Here is a 16,808-nt window from a genome sequence, read left to right on the forward strand (position 1 = left end):
AATTATTCATTTTTTATTTAAAAACATGATATTTGTTTATTTAACTCATCAATTTTGTGAATTAAATCATCCTATTGCAAGTTTCTATCTTCTAAATTTTCCATAAAAAACTCATTTTCGATACATTTAGGTAATCTTTCTTCAATTTAGTGAATAAAATAATTCAATAGTTAGTCATTTTACTAGAAAAACATCATCAATTAATGGTTTCTCTCTATAATTTCATTAATTATTTATGATATATTCATTTAAATTTAGGTTTTATATTTAACTATAAATAAAAAATAATAAATAATCTATATATTTTATTTAACAACAAATATTATTATTATTTTCAGTTGTTAAATATAAAAAAATAAATCAATATAAAAATAAATATTATTAAAATAAAAATAAAAATAAAAAATATATTTAATTAAAATAATAATATTATAATTACATTTAAAAATCACACATATAAATATAATAAAAATTTATTAAATATTTATCTTTCATAAAAATAAATATATTCATTATATCAAAAAAATATAATAAAAATCAGTTTATAAACATATACCTTAAAACATCTTTTCCATAATCAGTATTTTATAATCCTGCCTCAGACAAGGCTGTACTTAATCTATATCTCATATCTTTCATTAATTAATTAACATTAAATCCATTAACTTTACTAAGTTCTACTTTATCAGCTTTATCAAGCTTAGTATTATATTTAATTTAAAGACTTTCTGTAATTTAAACTAATCTTTATGCATCTTTCTCCACTTTTGGTCTAAATCCGTAATTTTCTATTGCATTTTAAATTCTTTCTTTATTTTTAACTTCATATTCTACAAAAAGGGCTTTCTGATGTTATTTCTATTCGATTTTTACATATTCAATTTATTATCTTTACTCGACTTTGGGTTTATTTTATTAAATAATTTAAAGTTTTTTTTATTTCTCGATTTCTTTTTAGGCCTTGGAATATTCTTTATTTTTATTTTCTTTTTCTTATTTAATTTATTTATATTAAATAGAAAGAACTTTAGTATTTTTGACATGATTTTCATATAAAGCTTTTTTTTCTTCTTCTAATTTTAACATATCTTCTTTTTATTTGATAATAATAGCCTTTTAAAGCATCATTTTATCTTCAAAAACTTTTTTTTTTTCTTCATATTCTAATTAAATTCTTTACTATTCAATTTAATTAATTAATTTTTCTTAATTTTTCCTATATTTTTCCATAAATCCTTCCAATAAATTCCTTATATTAATTTCAGCTTTTTCTTTAATCCCTTCTCTTTCCAAAATATAATTTCGGCATAAAATTTTATATTTTTTCTTTTAAAATTCCCTATTTTAAATAACACTTTCAACTACATCCAGAATTATTTTTTTAACCGGAAAAAAATGCATACAAACCCTTTCCATTAAAAACTCTCTTCCTTTATTTTTTTTTGCATATAATTTCATTATATGTACAAACTATTCCAAATTTTACTTTTCTCTATTAAATATATCAGGCATTTCTTCCCTTCCCTATACCTAATAATCTTTTTCTAAAAGATCAGCTTACAAAACATATCTTTAATTTAAAAAATCTACTGCTTTTTCATATTATATTAATAGCTTATGAAATGTCTTTTTCTCTTTTTCTAAATATTCAAGTACTAGATCATTCTCTTTTAAATTTATTCTCATAATAAAAATCTCGAATTGCTTTTTTTAACATATATTTTATATTATATTCTCTTTTTCTTCAATCTTTTCTTTCTCATTATCTAACTCTATTGTTATCTTATTTGTATATTCTTTTATTTATTAACCTAATTATGCTAATTCTTCCATATTTATTTTCTCATTTTGTTTTTTATTAATTATATCATTTATTATTCCTCTATAATTTTTTACTTAATACCAAATATTTATTTCATAAATATTTCTTTATTTATCTAATTCTTTTTAGTATGTTTAAAGCTCACTTGTTTTAATGATTTCTTCATCAATTTTTTTTGAATATTCGATAATATATTGATTTAATTTTTATTCTTTTATGTTCATTCCTTAATAGTCTTTTTCCCATTCTAATTTGTGAATTGCTTTTTTATTTTTAGCTTTCATTTGTTTTGATATTGATGTAAATTTTGTTAATTTTTCTAAAAATTTTAATGAGTTTATCTCTTCTTCTTTAAAATTTATCTAATTTTTCATTTTTTTCTAAATACTCAAATATAATCAATACTTTTTTATAAATGTAATTAATTTAACTATATTTTTTTTAAAAAAAATATTATTATATTTTTGATTTTTAATGTATTAGTTAGAAAAAAATAATATAAATAGAGATAATATTAAATTTTAAACATAAATTTAGCAACTATAACAACATTTTAAAAAAAAAATGTTTTTAAAATTAAACATTTAATTTCTAAATATAAAAATATACATATTAAAAAACAAAAGAAAAAATAATTATATTTATATATAAACAGATATTAATCTTCTTTTTTGAAAACACCAATTAATTAGATTTTAAAATTTTTTAAACATAAAAAATCTAAAAGTTTATCAATTATAACATTAAGTGCCTTTAATTTTAACCTAAACAATCTAAATTATTTCTTTAATATTAAAATATCTAAAAATGATTTAAATTAAAATAACTTATTAAAAATATGTAAACTTAATAACTAATTTTATTTAATCAATTAAGTATTATTAAAAATAATTTTAATTGACTATATTTTTATAATAATTATTATTCTTTTTTTATTCGTAACTTTATAATTAATACGTATATAAAATTCATGATTTTTAAATATCAATATTTAAAATATCTTAATATTTATTAGGACGAACAATATTAAAAAAAATAAAAAAATTATACAAAATATTACTTATTGAACTAATATTTAATATAAAAAAGATTAAGCTTCGCAAGAACAATTATTATTTTTGATATGATAAAATTTTTTAGCATTTTTTTATGAATAAAAAGGGATAATTAATGCTAATATACTATTAACTAAAAATTGAAAACTTAATCAATAGACTTACTTATGGTATAATTAATTAATTTGATTATGATGATTTAAACTATAAGTAAAAAAATATTTAATAAAATTTTAAATTTTAATTTATAAAAAAAAAAAAAAGATAAATAGAAAATAATAAAAATATACAATAAATATTAATTATACTTATGTTATAACTAAAAATATATGAATATTAAATATATAATAATTATTTATAATGATATAATTTATTACTACTTTAAATTATTACTATAAATAAAAATTATGTTACATATAAATACTGTCTTGTAAATCCTTCTAAAAATAAAATTAATAAAAAAACTTTAAATATAAATGTAACACAATCTCAAAAATTTAAAAAAAGTTTAAAATTATAATCTTTTTCAATTAGAATGTTTCAGGATTTATTAATATCTTTGTAAATTAATGTATTATTATTCTAACAAAAAAAAAGTCTATTATCCATTCAATTTATTTGTTTTTCAAAAAATTCTAATCGTCTTAACATTAGTTAAAATAAATCACACATATAATTAGTGTATCTTATTGTGAATAAAAATTATTATAAATTTAAAAATAAAGTTTATTATCACAGTAAATTTACTATTTATTATTATAAAAATAATAAATAAATTTACATTTTAAATATATTAAAAATGGATGAATATTATTAATAACTATTCTTTTGCATAATAATTTTTATCAAACAAAAAATAAATAAATAAATGTAATTTGTTATTATACCAATTATTGAAAATAATATGTAAATACATATAAAAAAAAATATATATTTATAAATAAAAATATATTTATTATATTTAAATAGATATTTTTATATATATATATATATTTATATATTTATTTATAATATAATTTTATTATTTAAAAGATTTTATTATTATTTTTTCCTTAAATTTTATTTTTTTATTTTTCAAAATTTTTATTTTATATTAATTTAAATATATTTTTATATTTATTGGATTTTTAACTTTCGGATAATTTAAATATTTTCTAATTATATATATTATTTAATTTTTTTTGATATTTGCTTGCATTATAATATTTAAGTCTAATTATAATTTTAGATTTAAATATTTTTACATTAATTTTTAAACACTTTTTTCATTCTTTTCCAGCTTTCTTTATTACAATCTTATTTCATTAATATATATTTTTTTATTATTTATATTAAAACACTTATTGTAATATAATATATAAAATTAATTTTAATATAATACTAAATTTAATAAATAAATAAATATATAGGAAAATATTTTATTATATACAAAAAATTTCAACAAAAAGAGATATTAATAATTTTTTAATTTAAAAAAAATCTATTAAACATATTTTCTTTGGTTTAATCTTCAATTACTATAGTCTAGCAATTACTTTATTTTTCTAAACTATTTTCTTTTTTATTTTAATCAATTCTAATTAAATCTAAATGGTCATACTATTACATTTATTATTATTCTATCTATATACTATTTGATTTTTATTTTTAATTTATTTTCTGACCAGCTGAGTATAAGCAGAATCTTATTTAATTTAGCTAATTAACTTACCTTTATAAATTTTAAATTTTATCTTTATAAATAAATTCTTCTTTTGATTCATTTATATTTTTATTTTAAGATTATGAATTCAATTCTTCTAATATTTTTTGAAATTAATTAACCAAATAAAATATTTTTAAAAATACTTTAAAGAATATAATTTTTATTTAAATTTTAAATTTCACTAAGTAATTAAAGTTTTCTCTAACTAAAAATTTATGAAGTATTTTCTTAATTATTATTAAAATTGCTTATTTGATTCATATATTCTTAAAATGTACATTATTTTTTATTTTCTTTTTTTTTTTTTAACAAATATTTAAATGAAAATATCTATTAAATACATTTATTCCAGAAATTAAAAGTTTCTTCTAAATAAAACAAAAAATTAATTTTATTTTTTAAATAAAATAAAATAATAAAAAATACTTGCTTCTTCAAGTTAATTATAATTCTAAATTTTAAATTATTATTATTATTGTTCTTCATAAAAAGACTATATTTAGTTCTTTTCATATTCAATTTTTTTTTAATATTCTAATTTTATTTACAAAATTTCATTTTATAAATCTTATATTTCTTTTCTTAATTCAATAAGTTACTTTTCATAAAATAAGTTATTCTTTTTTAAATTCAATATTTCATTATTTTTTTATTCTAATTGAATATCGCTTTTTATTTATACTTAATTAGTCTGATTTCAAATTTACAATTTAAAATCGTTATTATCTAAATTTTATTATTATATTTATATTTATTAATTTAATAAATTATTCTATATTTATAATTTATTTATATTATCATTTAACTAACTTATTTGTAGTTCTTAATTCATATAATCATTATAGAAAGTTTTATTAATTTCTTATATTTATTATTATAAATTTTAATTTTCCAACTCTATAATATTATATTTTTAAATTTTTTATTTTATTTTACCATATAATTAGATCTGTTTTATTAATTAATCTTTTTCTTCTTCTTATTTCAATAAAACACTATTCTCCTTATTATTATTTTTATTTTCTTTTATAAATTTCTGTTTTTCTAAACTATTTTTAACAGAAAAAATATCTTATCCTTAATAATAAAATTATTATTTTAGAATTTAATTAATTTTTTTGTCATTTTTATTGTTTAAAATCTTATTTATTGGTAATTTAATTATTTTTTCTTAATCATGGGTTATTTATTATTTAAATCCAAAATTATTTATAAATTTTCTATAAATATTACACTTAGAAGATCTTTAATAACTATTATATTCTTTTCTTGTATCATTTATATTGTATTTAGTAAAAAATTATTTTTTGTTTTCGTTTATTTTTTTCCAGTCTAAATCATAGTTTAGTTTATTTATATAATTACAAAAATTTTTATTATGTTTTTATATATAATATATATTTCTTTTAAATTCTAACGATTTATTATTTTATTATTATTAAATACTACCCTATGTAATAAATTTCTAATTGCTCAATTTTTCTTAGGAATTAAGATTTTTATAATTTTTTATTATTAAAGAATTATTAATTTACTTTGCTTTTCTATTACTATTTTAGTTTATAATATTGTTTTTAAAGTTTACAATTCCTTAGTTTAATAATTTATTTAATTTTTTTATTCTATGCTTTGTTTATTTAAACTTTTTAATTTTTAATATAATTTATCAATATCAAAATCTAGTTATTTTTTATTCTTTTTATATATATATTAAGTTTTTATAAAACTATAATTATACTCTTATATAATTATCTAAATTTGTTGACGATTCATTTAAAATCGAATAGTCTATAGATTAATTAAATTAAGTCAAATATTATTTTTTAAATTATTAATTTTAGTTTGTGTCATTTGATTATGAATGCTCTATTTTTTATACATAATATAAAAATAAATTTTGAATAAGTCAGTTAAATGATATAAATTTTACTTACTTTTTTCAAATTTATATTATTTAATATCAAAAATATAATTTTAATCATATTAAACTAATGGCATAATATCATAATTTCTAAATTATTCTTTCATTTAAAAAATTTATTTGATTATATATAAATTAATATGATTTCTTTTTTTTAATTAATAAAAAACTGAATGTTAAATTTTTACTTTTAAATGTTAAAAAAATTAAACATATATTATTTAATTATATATATAAAAAAAATTAATTTTTAATTATTAATGGCAAATTATGTTTACGTTTTCATTTTTAATTTTTATATATTATTTGCATTTTCTCACATTTTTAAAATATTTTACTATTTTAAGTTTATTTATTTATTCATTTTTTTATTTTAAAAAAAAATATTATTTTTTCTATTTTCATTTGTATATTATATTAGATTTTTTCTTTTCTCGTTTATTTATTTTCTTTATTAATTCATATTTATTTTTATTAAATTTAGATGTCTTTTTATTTATTTTTATTAGTGCATTTTTTTATTTTTTCAATTAAATTTTTGACTATTTATTATATTTTTTTAATTTTTATTTTTAAATTATATATATTTTGATTTATTTATTTATATATTTTATAATTTATCATCATATTTTCAATATAAATTATTTTTATATATATTATTTTCAATATTTTTTATAGTAAAATTACTTTCCATGTTTAAGAAATTAGTTAAAATTATTGGTTACCTGCATAAAATTATAATTTTATTTCAGATATTTTTTTATTAATGAATTATTCTATTCTTCGATAGTAAGAATTTTTATGAAATTTTTTTATATTTTTTTGATGCTCTGTGTATGTTTTTTTTTTTTTCCCTTTGTTTCCTTTTAAAATCTATAATTTTTTTTTGTTTATTTTCGATTCTAATTTTAATATTTTTTTATAAAAATTATCATTTTTATTAATTTTTTTTTTTTTTTCATATTATTATTAAATAAATAATGTTTATAAATTAGTTTAAAAGTATTTTTTTAATTAAAAATACTTTGAGAAAAATAATGAAAATTCTATTTATTTTTTTCTTATTTTATTATTCGATTTATTCTTTCTAAAAAATAACTTTAGCCTTCCGAAATTCTTCTCTTATATATATTAAGGTTATTTTTCCATTTTATTAATTAATTGAATCTCAAAGAAATCAAAAAATGAGTTTTTTGTAAAAAGTTTTTCTTATTTTCTAACTTAATTTATAATATATTTTATTTAAATTTTTTTATTTTTTGTTCTAAAATTCATTTATATAAAAGCAGAAACCTATAAAATCTTTCAGGAAATTAAAAATATCATTTTTTTATTAAAAAAAAAAGCAAAAAAAATTAACAAATTTCTTCGAAAGAAAATCATTTAAATGTTGCTAAGATACCTCAAATTTTTTACCTTTTTATAAAGAATTATTTTGGTCTTTTTTAATATAAATTAATTTTCTAAAAATAAATTTGCTTAAAAATATATTTTTTCCATTTTTAAATGACTTTTTATGTAATTTCTTCTTTTTTTGCTATTTTTAGAAACAAAAATTAAATACTTTAATTTTATATAATAATAATATATATATATAATATTTTTATTTACAAATTAAACTTTTTCGACATCAAAAATATAATTATTTTTTAAATCAATTAAATAGTTGATTTATATTAGCTAAAAAATGCCATAATGATCCATAATATTGAATAAGATTATTAAAAATATATAAATAAATAAGTTTTTAATATCTTTAATTGAATTCAAATATTATAAAAGCTATTATGCATATAAATAATATTTCTAATTAAGGAAATAAAATCATTTTAATAATATATACATGCTATTGTTACATGAAACTAGTTTTTGTAAATTTTAAATATTTAAATTGAATTTTTTGTTTTCCAGTAAAATTAAATAATGTGAAATGATTAATATAAAATATTTATTATTTTTTATAATGGAAAATATATATTTATATAAATATTATTAATTTTCAATTTATATTTTATATTTCAATATTATTATGTATTGTATATTATATTAATTTCTAGTTCTTTGATAATATAAGCAATTCAAACTCATTTAATTTTATATTAAGTATTTATTCTAAATCCTTTACATATTTTTAAATATTACTAAATGAAGAGTTATGTATAAAAACACATAAAAAATATTTTTTATTTTAATTAGAAATTAAAAAATAATTAACATCCTGTACAATAAATTCTACTTGTGTTTCTTTTAGAAATAATTAAAAATATTGTAAAATAAATGTTTTATTCATGATATATTTATTAATTTTAAATAAAAAGTATATAGAAAATATTTGTTTTAACAATAATATGAAAAAAAGTTCTAAATTTTACATATATACTATATATTAATTTAATCTTCCAATATTTTAAATTTAATTTAAGTTTTTTATATGGAATAAAATTAAAACTTTGATTTTTTTTTTATTTTAATTATTTATAAATCTACTATTTATAAAATTTAGAAATAATTACTAATTGATGCTTTGTAAATCTTAATACAGTACAAAAATTCATTTAATTTTTATCAAATTTATTATATGATATAAAAAATAAATAAACAGAAAAAATAAACAATCCTACCACAAGATAGTGTTAATAATAGAAAAAGAGCTAAAATAATAACTAAAGCCTTATAAAAATTAATACTTTTTTTATATAATATATTAAAAAAATCAATTAATTAATTATTTTAAATCACATAAAGTAAAATTATGTATTTCATAATATGATAAAGCATCAACAAGACTAATTCCACTTTTTTTATCTTGATTATTTGTAATAACCTAATCTTAATTTTAATCTCCTTATTAAATAATTGATTTATCTTTGTTTTTTTTCTTATATAGGCTTCTAATTCCTTTTGAAATTAATCCTTACAAAATTAAAGCGCCTGTATTTGATAATAAATTATCTTTTTCCAAAATTTGCCCATATTTACCTTATTCAGACATAAAACCAATAAAGGAATCCCAAAAAAAATCTTTATTTAGACAATTTGAATTTCCTACTACATAAAGACAATATTTGGCCCTTGTAAGTGCTACATTAAGTCTTTTTTCGTCTTACAAAAATCCAATTCTAGAAGTTCTAACTGTGGAGAATATAATAATGTCTTTCTCTTATCCTTAGAATGAATCAATAGTTTTTATTTTAATTATTTTTCGGTAAATTAAGTACCAATTTTATTATCTAAAAAGATTTTTTAAACATTAAACCTATTAAGAATATGGTGCAATTACTCCTATTGTTAAATTATTAGAAGGAAATTAGTTTTTTTCCAAAAGAGAAATTATTTCAGATACTAATGATATACACAAGTAGGCTTCTTCAAGGTTAAAAAAAGAAGATTTATTTTGTATTTCTTTTGAAAATTAAATGTCTATAAAAAAATGTGAATAATTTTCATTTAAAAAAGATTTAAATAAAAAAGGTCTTTTTTAGACTTTTTTGGAATCTTTTAAATTTCCTTTATAAAAAATTTAGGAAGGAAATAATGATAAATAAGGCTACATTCTATACTATTTATTCAAAAAATAAGGCTCTATTTGATTTTAGCTTATTCTTTCAAATAAACTTCTTTTATATAATTAATTTTTTCCAAAAGTTGTTGCCTATAATTATTTATTATCTCCTTTTTTAATATTTTTTTGTAGGTTTTTTATTTTTGTTTAAACATATATTATATAACTAAAATTTTTTAAAAGCATATTTGTTATTATAAAGATATATTTTATTATTTTATAATTAACATATTAAAAAAGTAAATATTTATAATTTTACCTATTAATATCATTTTCCTTACATTATAATTTAAAGGAATTAAATTTGTTGGTTCTGTACATTAAGCAGCTTCATCTATAATTAAAACCTCTATATTTTCTTTTAAAAAAGCTAACTTTTCACTTAAAGAACTACTTAAAGTGCAAAAAATAATCTTTTTTTTTTTATAATTAGAAAAATTAAATAAAATTTAGAAAATAAATTACTTGTGCTCTTTATATCAAATTTTCTTGAATTCTTTTTATTTATGTATTTAAAAGTTATATATTTTAAATTTTTATTTAATTTATTTTATTTTTTAGATTTTTATATTCACTTATTAATTCTTCATTTTTTTTCATCTTTTTTTCGATTTTTTAAAGCTCAATTTATAGATCAGATACTATTTCTATTTTATTCTATTATAGTTTTTGTATTTCTATATCTATTTAATAATCTAAATCGACACTTTTAATATCTTCTGAAGATCTTTTTTTTATAGATTATTTTTGCTTTTTTATTTTTTACGTATAGTCGAGAATTCCAACTCTTAAAATATTTAATTCCTCCTTATTAAATCCAAATAAACCAAAATTTACGACTCTTGAAATTATTTCATCAACAGCAGCATTAGAAGGAGCACAAACCTTTATTTATATAATATGTTTTAAATTATTGAAAAAAAAATTGACCATAATTTTCTTATTAATTTCTTATTTTTACATATAATAAAAAATAGTTGATAAAATAGCTATTAAAGTATATGTTTTTCCACTTCCTGGCTTATATAAAATATAAATTCTTTAAAAAAAAAAAAAAAAATTAAGCTACAGGACCCTGAAGAGTGCAAATTCCTTCTTAAATTAAAGAAATTTCTTAAATTGAATTTATTTAGGATTTATTAAATAATTAAAAATGTTCTTTTTCAAAAAAAGTGCCTAATATTTAAGGATTATAAACAGGAGTTTTATTTTCAATAATTAAATTTGGTTAAATTATATATTTTGAAATATCAAAATATTTCATTTTTTTAATAGAAATATATTCTCTTTTTTTTATAATAAAAAATAATTAATTTTATTTTAAAAACTATTAACCTTATAAAAGTAGAAGCTTTTAAGTATTCATACATATAAACTTCTACTTTTTAATATGAAAATACTCTAAAAAACTAAATTATATCGATGTTGGCAAAAAGCAAAATTTTAGTATTATATGGGTTTAATTCAATAACCTAAGCATATCCAAAAAAACAAAATCTTTCACTAAAATTAGTTTCTTAGTTAAATTATTATAATGGTTGACTAGAAATTACATATATTTAATTTTTAGAAGTTAAAATTGAATTAAAGCAAAATAAAGATTATTCTATGGGAATAATTCTAGAATGATAAATTTCAAACTATACTAAATAATCTTTATTAAGTGAATTTTAGCTTAATTTTATGCAACATTATATCGTATTGTTAACATTAGGTTTGAAACTTGGAAGATTTTAGTTAAAGTTTTCTGCACAATCCTAAAAGAATTACTATTTGAATACATTTTAATATTACTTGTTGCTTTGAAAGTTTATAGGAATGTCTTAAATCATATTTTAACTATTTATTTATTGCAAATTTACCGAAAATAGAAATTTTATTAGATAAAAATAATTGTTTAATTCTGTTTCTGTTTCGGTTTCGGTTTCGTTTTCTTAAAAAATTAATTCATTATTTTTATTTGTCTTTTATTCATTTTTTTCTTCTATTTTTAATTCTTTTTTTTTAATCATTTTTATTTTATTTTTCTATATATATAAATTGTGTTTATTTTTTTTTATAATTACAAAAAAATATATTATTTTAGTTTTATATTTTATATAAACAATATTTATATTAATTAAATATAAATATTATTTATTTTTTAATAACTTAATTTATTTTAATTTAACTTTTTTTTGGATAATTATTATTATAATTTATATGATATATATTCTTTTTCAAAAGAAATTTATTTTAATTATTTAATTTTATAAATTATAATTAAATATTTAATTATAAATATTTTTAATTAAAATATGAATTTTATTTTAAGATTTTTATTCATTATATTAGAAATCATATGATTATAAATATTTAGAAATATAATAACTCTTTATAAAAATAAAATATAACTTAATAATTTTTAAATTTAAAATAAAAATCGGTAATAAACATATTAATTAAAATAAAAACATAATTAAATAAAGTAAAGCTAATATAATACAAAAAAATAAATAAAAAAAAACTAAAAAAATGGAAAAACCTAAAAAAATGAAGCTTTCTGATTATGAAATATTCCAAACATTAGGAACAGGTTATAATTAAAATAAAAAAAATAAATTAATATTAAAAAGGTTCATTCGGAAGAGTAAAATTGGCTAAAAAAAAACATACCGATTAATTTGTTGCCTTGAAGTAATTAAAAAAAGCAGAAATTATAAAACTGAAATAAGTTGATCATATAATAAACGAGAACACAATTTTATCAAATATGAATCATCCATTTATTGTAAATATGGATGGTTTTTGTTAAGACAGTAGATATATATATTTAATTCTTGAATTTGTTTCTGGAGGTGAACTGTTTACTTATTTGCGTAGCATGGGAGCTTTAGAACCTGACCACGCATGCTTATATGCTGCATAAGTAGCCTTAATGTTTGAATACTTGCATTCTAAAAATATCATTTATAGAGATTTAAAACCTGAAAACCTATTAATTGCAAACGATGGTTTTCTCAAATTAACTGACTTTGGATTTGCTAAAATAGTCGAGAGTAGAACATATACCTTATGTGGCACTCCTGAATATTTAGCCCCAGAAATTCTTTTAAATAAAGGTAATTTATATATTATTTATCAATTAATAATTAATAAAAAGGCCATGGCAAGGCTGTTGATTGGTGGACCCTTGGAATTCTTATTTATGAAATGAATGCAGGTATTGATCCTTTTACAGATGAAGATCCTATGGCTATTTATTAGAAAATATTGAAAGGAAAAGTCAAATTTCCCAGAAATTTCGATAAGTATTTTAAATTATTTATTCATAATTGTTTTTTTTTAAAAAAAATTAGAAACGCTAAATCTCTTGTCAAACATCTTCTTACTTCTGATTTATCTAAAAGATATGGAAATTTAAAAAACGGAGTTTCTGATGTCAAAAATCATAGATGGTTTGGCAATATTGATTGGAATTAATTACTTGCTAAAAAAGTTGCAGTGCCTTATAAACCTGTTGTTAAGTAATATTTTTTTATTATTTTTTTATAAATTAATTTTTTTAATAGGGCGCCTAATGATACTTCTAATTTCTCAAGTTATCCTGAAAGTGATACAAATACTCCTGCTTTAAAACCTGCTGAAGACCCTTTTTTAGATTGGTGATATATATTAGAATTTTTTTTTTTTGTATATTAAAATAGTAAAAGTAAAAATCTATTTGTTTAGTTATTTTGTAATCAAATTAAGAAAAACAATATATAAAATAAAATGTAAATTTAAAAATATGAAAAATTATTAATTTTTGTTTATTATTATATTAAATTTAACTTTATTATAAAAAAAATTCTTTATAAAGAAATTAAGAAAAAAATAAAAAAAATATATAAAAAATATATAAAAAATATAAAAATAAAATAAAAAATGTTCTAAAAATTATTTGATTGGATCAAAAATTTATTTTGGAATAAAGAGTTAGAAATGTCAATAGTAGGTTTACAAAATGCAGGGAAAAGTACATTAGTAAATACTTTTGCAACAGGTAAATTCGACGAAGATACAATTCCAACAATAGGGTTTAATTAAAGACAAATAAAAAAAGGAAAACTATAAATGAAATTATGGGATTTAGGTGGATAACCTCGTTTTCGTGAAAGTTGGGAAAAATATTGTAGAGATGCAGATGTAGTGATATTCGTAATTGATTCAGCAGATATAAGTAATATAGATATTGCAAAAACTCAATTACATTAATTGATAAGTTGGCCTTCCTTAGATGGAATTCCATTACTTTTATTAGGAAATAAAAACGATTTAGATACAGCTTTAAGTGTAGAAGAATTAATTAAGTAATTTGAATTATAAACTATTAAAGATAGAAAGGTTGCTTGTTATAGTATTTCTGCTAAAAACTAAAATAATATTGATAATGTTATGAAATGGCTAACTGATATACCTATAAGAAAAAAATGAATATATTATTTCATTTTATTTACATATTATAAACTATATATATATACATATTTAATAACGCATTGATAGATTTGTATTTTTTAAAAACAATAAATAATAACTAAATCGATTTAATATTATTTTTATTATAATATTAAAAATTAACATAATATGTATATTTATATATTTAATTATTTTTTCTTAGATAAGTAAAATAAAATAAAATAATTAATATATACATTTATTTTTATTACATAAAAAAATAGTATATAATTAATAAATCATAATTTTTAATTTTATTAAATTCCAAAAAACTTCAAAGTATTTTAAAAACAAGCATCCGCAATTACTTTTTCATCTAAATTTAAAAATCCAGCTAGTACTTCCAGCACTTATACTATTTAACAAGGTTCATTTCTTCCTCTAACCATATACTCTTTACTAAATTTTTCTTTTTTTTTTTATTCAAAAACAGTTTTAATGAATTTTTTTCCTGGATGAGTGTTTCTAATTTCACAATAAGGACAATCAGTTTCAATCATCATTTTGTCCAAAGGTATCTCTTTAATAACCTCTATACTTTTTTCATCTCTTAGGGAACATCCATTAATCCCAATATAAAGATTTAAATCAATAATTTATTTAAGTTCATATGAAGTTCCAGTAAATGAATGTACTACTCCACTAGAAAATCTATTTCTATTTTATTTCACAATGTTAAAAAAATCATCACCTGTATTTCTATTATGAAAATAAATAGGTAACTAATGTTTTTCTGCTAACGCAAAATGAGGTTCAAATTATTTTAATTAAGCTTCTTTACTTGCATATTCAAACCTTTTTTATATTTAAATTATATACATTTCTTTTATAAAAATATACCTATCATAATCCAAACCGCATTCACCTACTGCTACACATTTCCTTTATATTAAGTTATTAATTTATCTAATTCTTCAAAACAATCTTATTAACTTCTACCATTTGCTTCAACTTCAGTTGCTCTACAAGGATGAACACCTACCGTACAATAAAAATTAGGAGATTTTTACGCAATTTAAAAACTATTTATTGAATCTTATATATTTCCTCCGACAATTAAAAGATGTTCACAACCTACTGAAGTAGCTCTTTATATTACACTTTCAATATCTGATTCATGTATTTTTTTGTTATAATATATACCTTGGAAAGATTCATCTGCAAGGTTCGCGGCAATATCAAAAAATTAAAATTTTTTTTGCATTTGGACTATTTTTTGCTTATTTTAATTTCTAGATATTTGAATTACTTTTTTAATTTTAGATCGTATTAAACTAAGCATTTTATTAAAATTTTATTTATTTATTTTATTTTTAAATTATAAATGAAGAATATAAATTTATTTTATAATTGTTTATAATATTGCGAATAATAATATAATTTTATAATATTTATTTTCAATAATTCCTATATTTTTATATTATTTTTTAAAAACTTTGTTTTTAATCATGTATTTCATCTAAAATTTATTGAAAAATAAGTAATTCACAATCATCCTCTTATCCCATAAAATCTTTAATTTTTAAAGAATTTTTCCTATTGCTTTACACATGAGATTCTAAATTATCTATAAATATACTTCTACATAAATCTAACTTTAACTTTTTTAAATCTTTTTTAACTAGATTATCTTTAATAATGCAATAGTCCCTACAAAATATTTTTTTTATTAGTTTATTTTAATCAATATGCTTAACAATCGTTTCAGCATATTCTTTACTAGAAGCAGTATAAATATAAATATTATAATTTTTAGCAGCATCAGATAAAAATGTATCTAGGTATTACCTTTTATGCACAAAATAAATCTTACTTTAGTTATTATAATATATTTGTATTCTAAATGCTTCATTGTTTAATTATTTAAAGCTACAATGTATAAGTGTTTCATCTAAATCTAAAATTAAATTATTCTTCTTCTTTTTACATACTTATAATTATTTATTTCCATTTATTGATTATTTCATGTTTTTCTCGTTTTAATTTAATATTTTATTTAAAGTAGCAATTTAGGAGATTTTATTAATTTAGGAATTATGGATATAAAGGCTCTAGAGCTTTGTAATTAAATTAAGTGCTATGAACTTTATAAAATATACTAAATTATATATGAAATATTTTATCATTATATTTATATAAAATTGATCGTATTTTTATTAAATCTATTTTTTTTTTTAAATAACTTTAAATACATTTTTTTAAAAAAGCTGGTCATTTTGAGTTTATTTTTAATTTTGTAATAAAAATTAATGATAAACAAGTTCTAT

General features: G+C 16.4%; 6 protein-coding genes across 6 annotated transcripts, besides 17 other annotated features; 3 read left to right on the forward strand and 3 right to left on the reverse strand. All coding sequences in view use genetic code 6, as the record gives it.

Moving 5' to 3' along the window:
* The first annotated feature begins 342 nt into the window (after positions 1-342).
* Positions 343-410: a microsatellite.
* Positions 352-391: a microsatellite.
* Positions 352-429: a microsatellite.
* A 108-nt stretch (positions 430-537) lies between these two features.
* IMG5_183070 (hypothetical protein) lies at positions 538-1,128 on the reverse strand (the record flags this gene model as incomplete). The annotated part of the gene is made up of 1 exon (XM_004027417.1): positions 538-1,128. One exon carries the CDS (start codon positions 1,126-1,128, stop codon positions 538-540), a length of 591 nt encoding a protein of 196 aa, XP_004027466.1.
* A 220-nt stretch (positions 1,129-1,348) lies between these two features.
* On the forward strand, positions 1,349-2,069 carry IMG5_183080 (hypothetical protein; the record flags this gene model as incomplete). The annotated part of the gene is made up of 1 exon (XM_004027418.1): positions 1,349-2,069. A coding segment is annotated over one exon (651 nt), but the record flags the coding sequence as incomplete, so codon positions are not given.
* A 1,764-nt stretch (positions 2,070-3,833) lies between these two features.
* Positions 3,834-3,892: a microsatellite.
* Positions 3,893-5,088: 1,196 nt separating this feature from the next.
* Positions 5,089-5,124: a microsatellite.
* Positions 5,125-5,314: 190 nt separating this feature from the next.
* Positions 5,315-5,372: a microsatellite.
* A 2,583-nt stretch (positions 5,373-7,955) lies between these two features.
* Positions 7,956-7,997: a microsatellite.
* Positions 7,998-8,489: 492 nt separating this feature from the next.
* Positions 8,490-8,531: a microsatellite.
* A 685-nt stretch (positions 8,532-9,216) lies between these two features.
* IMG5_183090 (tRNA-splicing endonuclease positive effector-related, putative) lies at positions 9,217-10,337 on the reverse strand (the record flags this gene model as incomplete). Its single annotated transcript, XM_004027419.1, has 2 exons — positions 9,217-10,175; positions 10,325-10,337. The coding sequence occupies 2 exons, from the start codon at positions 10,335-10,337 to the stop codon at positions 9,217-9,219; spliced, it is 972 nt and encodes a 323-aa protein (XP_004027468.1).
* Positions 10,237-10,281: a microsatellite.
* Positions 10,338-11,311: 974 nt separating the features above from the next.
* Positions 11,312-11,361: a microsatellite.
* Positions 11,362-12,007: 646 nt separating this feature from the next.
* Positions 12,008-12,070: a microsatellite.
* A 264-nt stretch (positions 12,071-12,334) lies between these two features.
* Positions 12,335-12,364: a microsatellite.
* Positions 12,365-12,495: 131 nt separating this feature from the next.
* Positions 12,496-12,537: a microsatellite.
* Positions 12,538-12,550: 13 nt separating this feature from the next.
* On the forward strand, positions 12,551-13,834 carry IMG5_183100 (protein kinase domain protein). The gene is made up of 5 exons (XM_004027420.1): positions 12,551-12,640; positions 12,681-13,166; positions 13,208-13,355; positions 13,404-13,571; positions 13,617-13,834. Exons 1-5 carry the CDS (start codon positions 12,580-12,582, stop codon positions 13,711-13,713), a joined length of 960 nt encoding a protein of 319 aa, XP_004027469.1. The 5' UTR covers positions 12,551-12,579; the 3' UTR covers positions 13,714-13,834.
* Positions 12,566-12,600: a microsatellite.
* An 80-nt stretch (positions 13,835-13,914) lies between the features above and the next one.
* Positions 13,915-13,973: a microsatellite.
* Positions 13,916-13,971: a microsatellite.
* Positions 13,917-13,973: a microsatellite.
* Positions 13,974-14,028: 55 nt separating this feature from the next.
* On the forward strand, positions 14,029-14,520 carry IMG5_183110 (hypothetical protein; the record flags this gene model as incomplete). Its single annotated transcript, XM_004027421.1, has 1 exon — positions 14,029-14,520. The coding sequence occupies one exon, from the start codon at positions 14,029-14,031 to the stop codon at positions 14,518-14,520; it is 492 nt and encodes a 163-aa protein (XP_004027470.1).
* A 260-nt stretch (positions 14,521-14,780) lies between these two features.
* IMG5_183120 (hypothetical protein) lies at positions 14,781-15,745 on the reverse strand (the record flags this gene model as incomplete). The annotated part of the gene is made up of 3 exons (XM_004027422.1): positions 14,781-15,336; positions 15,382-15,412; positions 15,481-15,745. The coding sequence occupies 3 exons, from the start codon at positions 15,743-15,745 to the stop codon at positions 14,781-14,783; spliced, it is 852 nt and encodes a 283-aa protein (XP_004027471.1).
* Between the last annotated feature and the right edge of the window lie 1,063 nt (positions 15,746-16,808).

This window comes from Ichthyophthirius multifiliis (assembly GCF_000220395.1).
Source record: "Ichthyophthirius multifiliis unplaced genomic scaffold scaff_1120509251330, whole genome shotgun sequence".
NCBI lineage: Eukaryota > Ciliophora > Oligohymenophorea > Hymenostomatida > Ichthyophthirius > Ichthyophthirius multifiliis.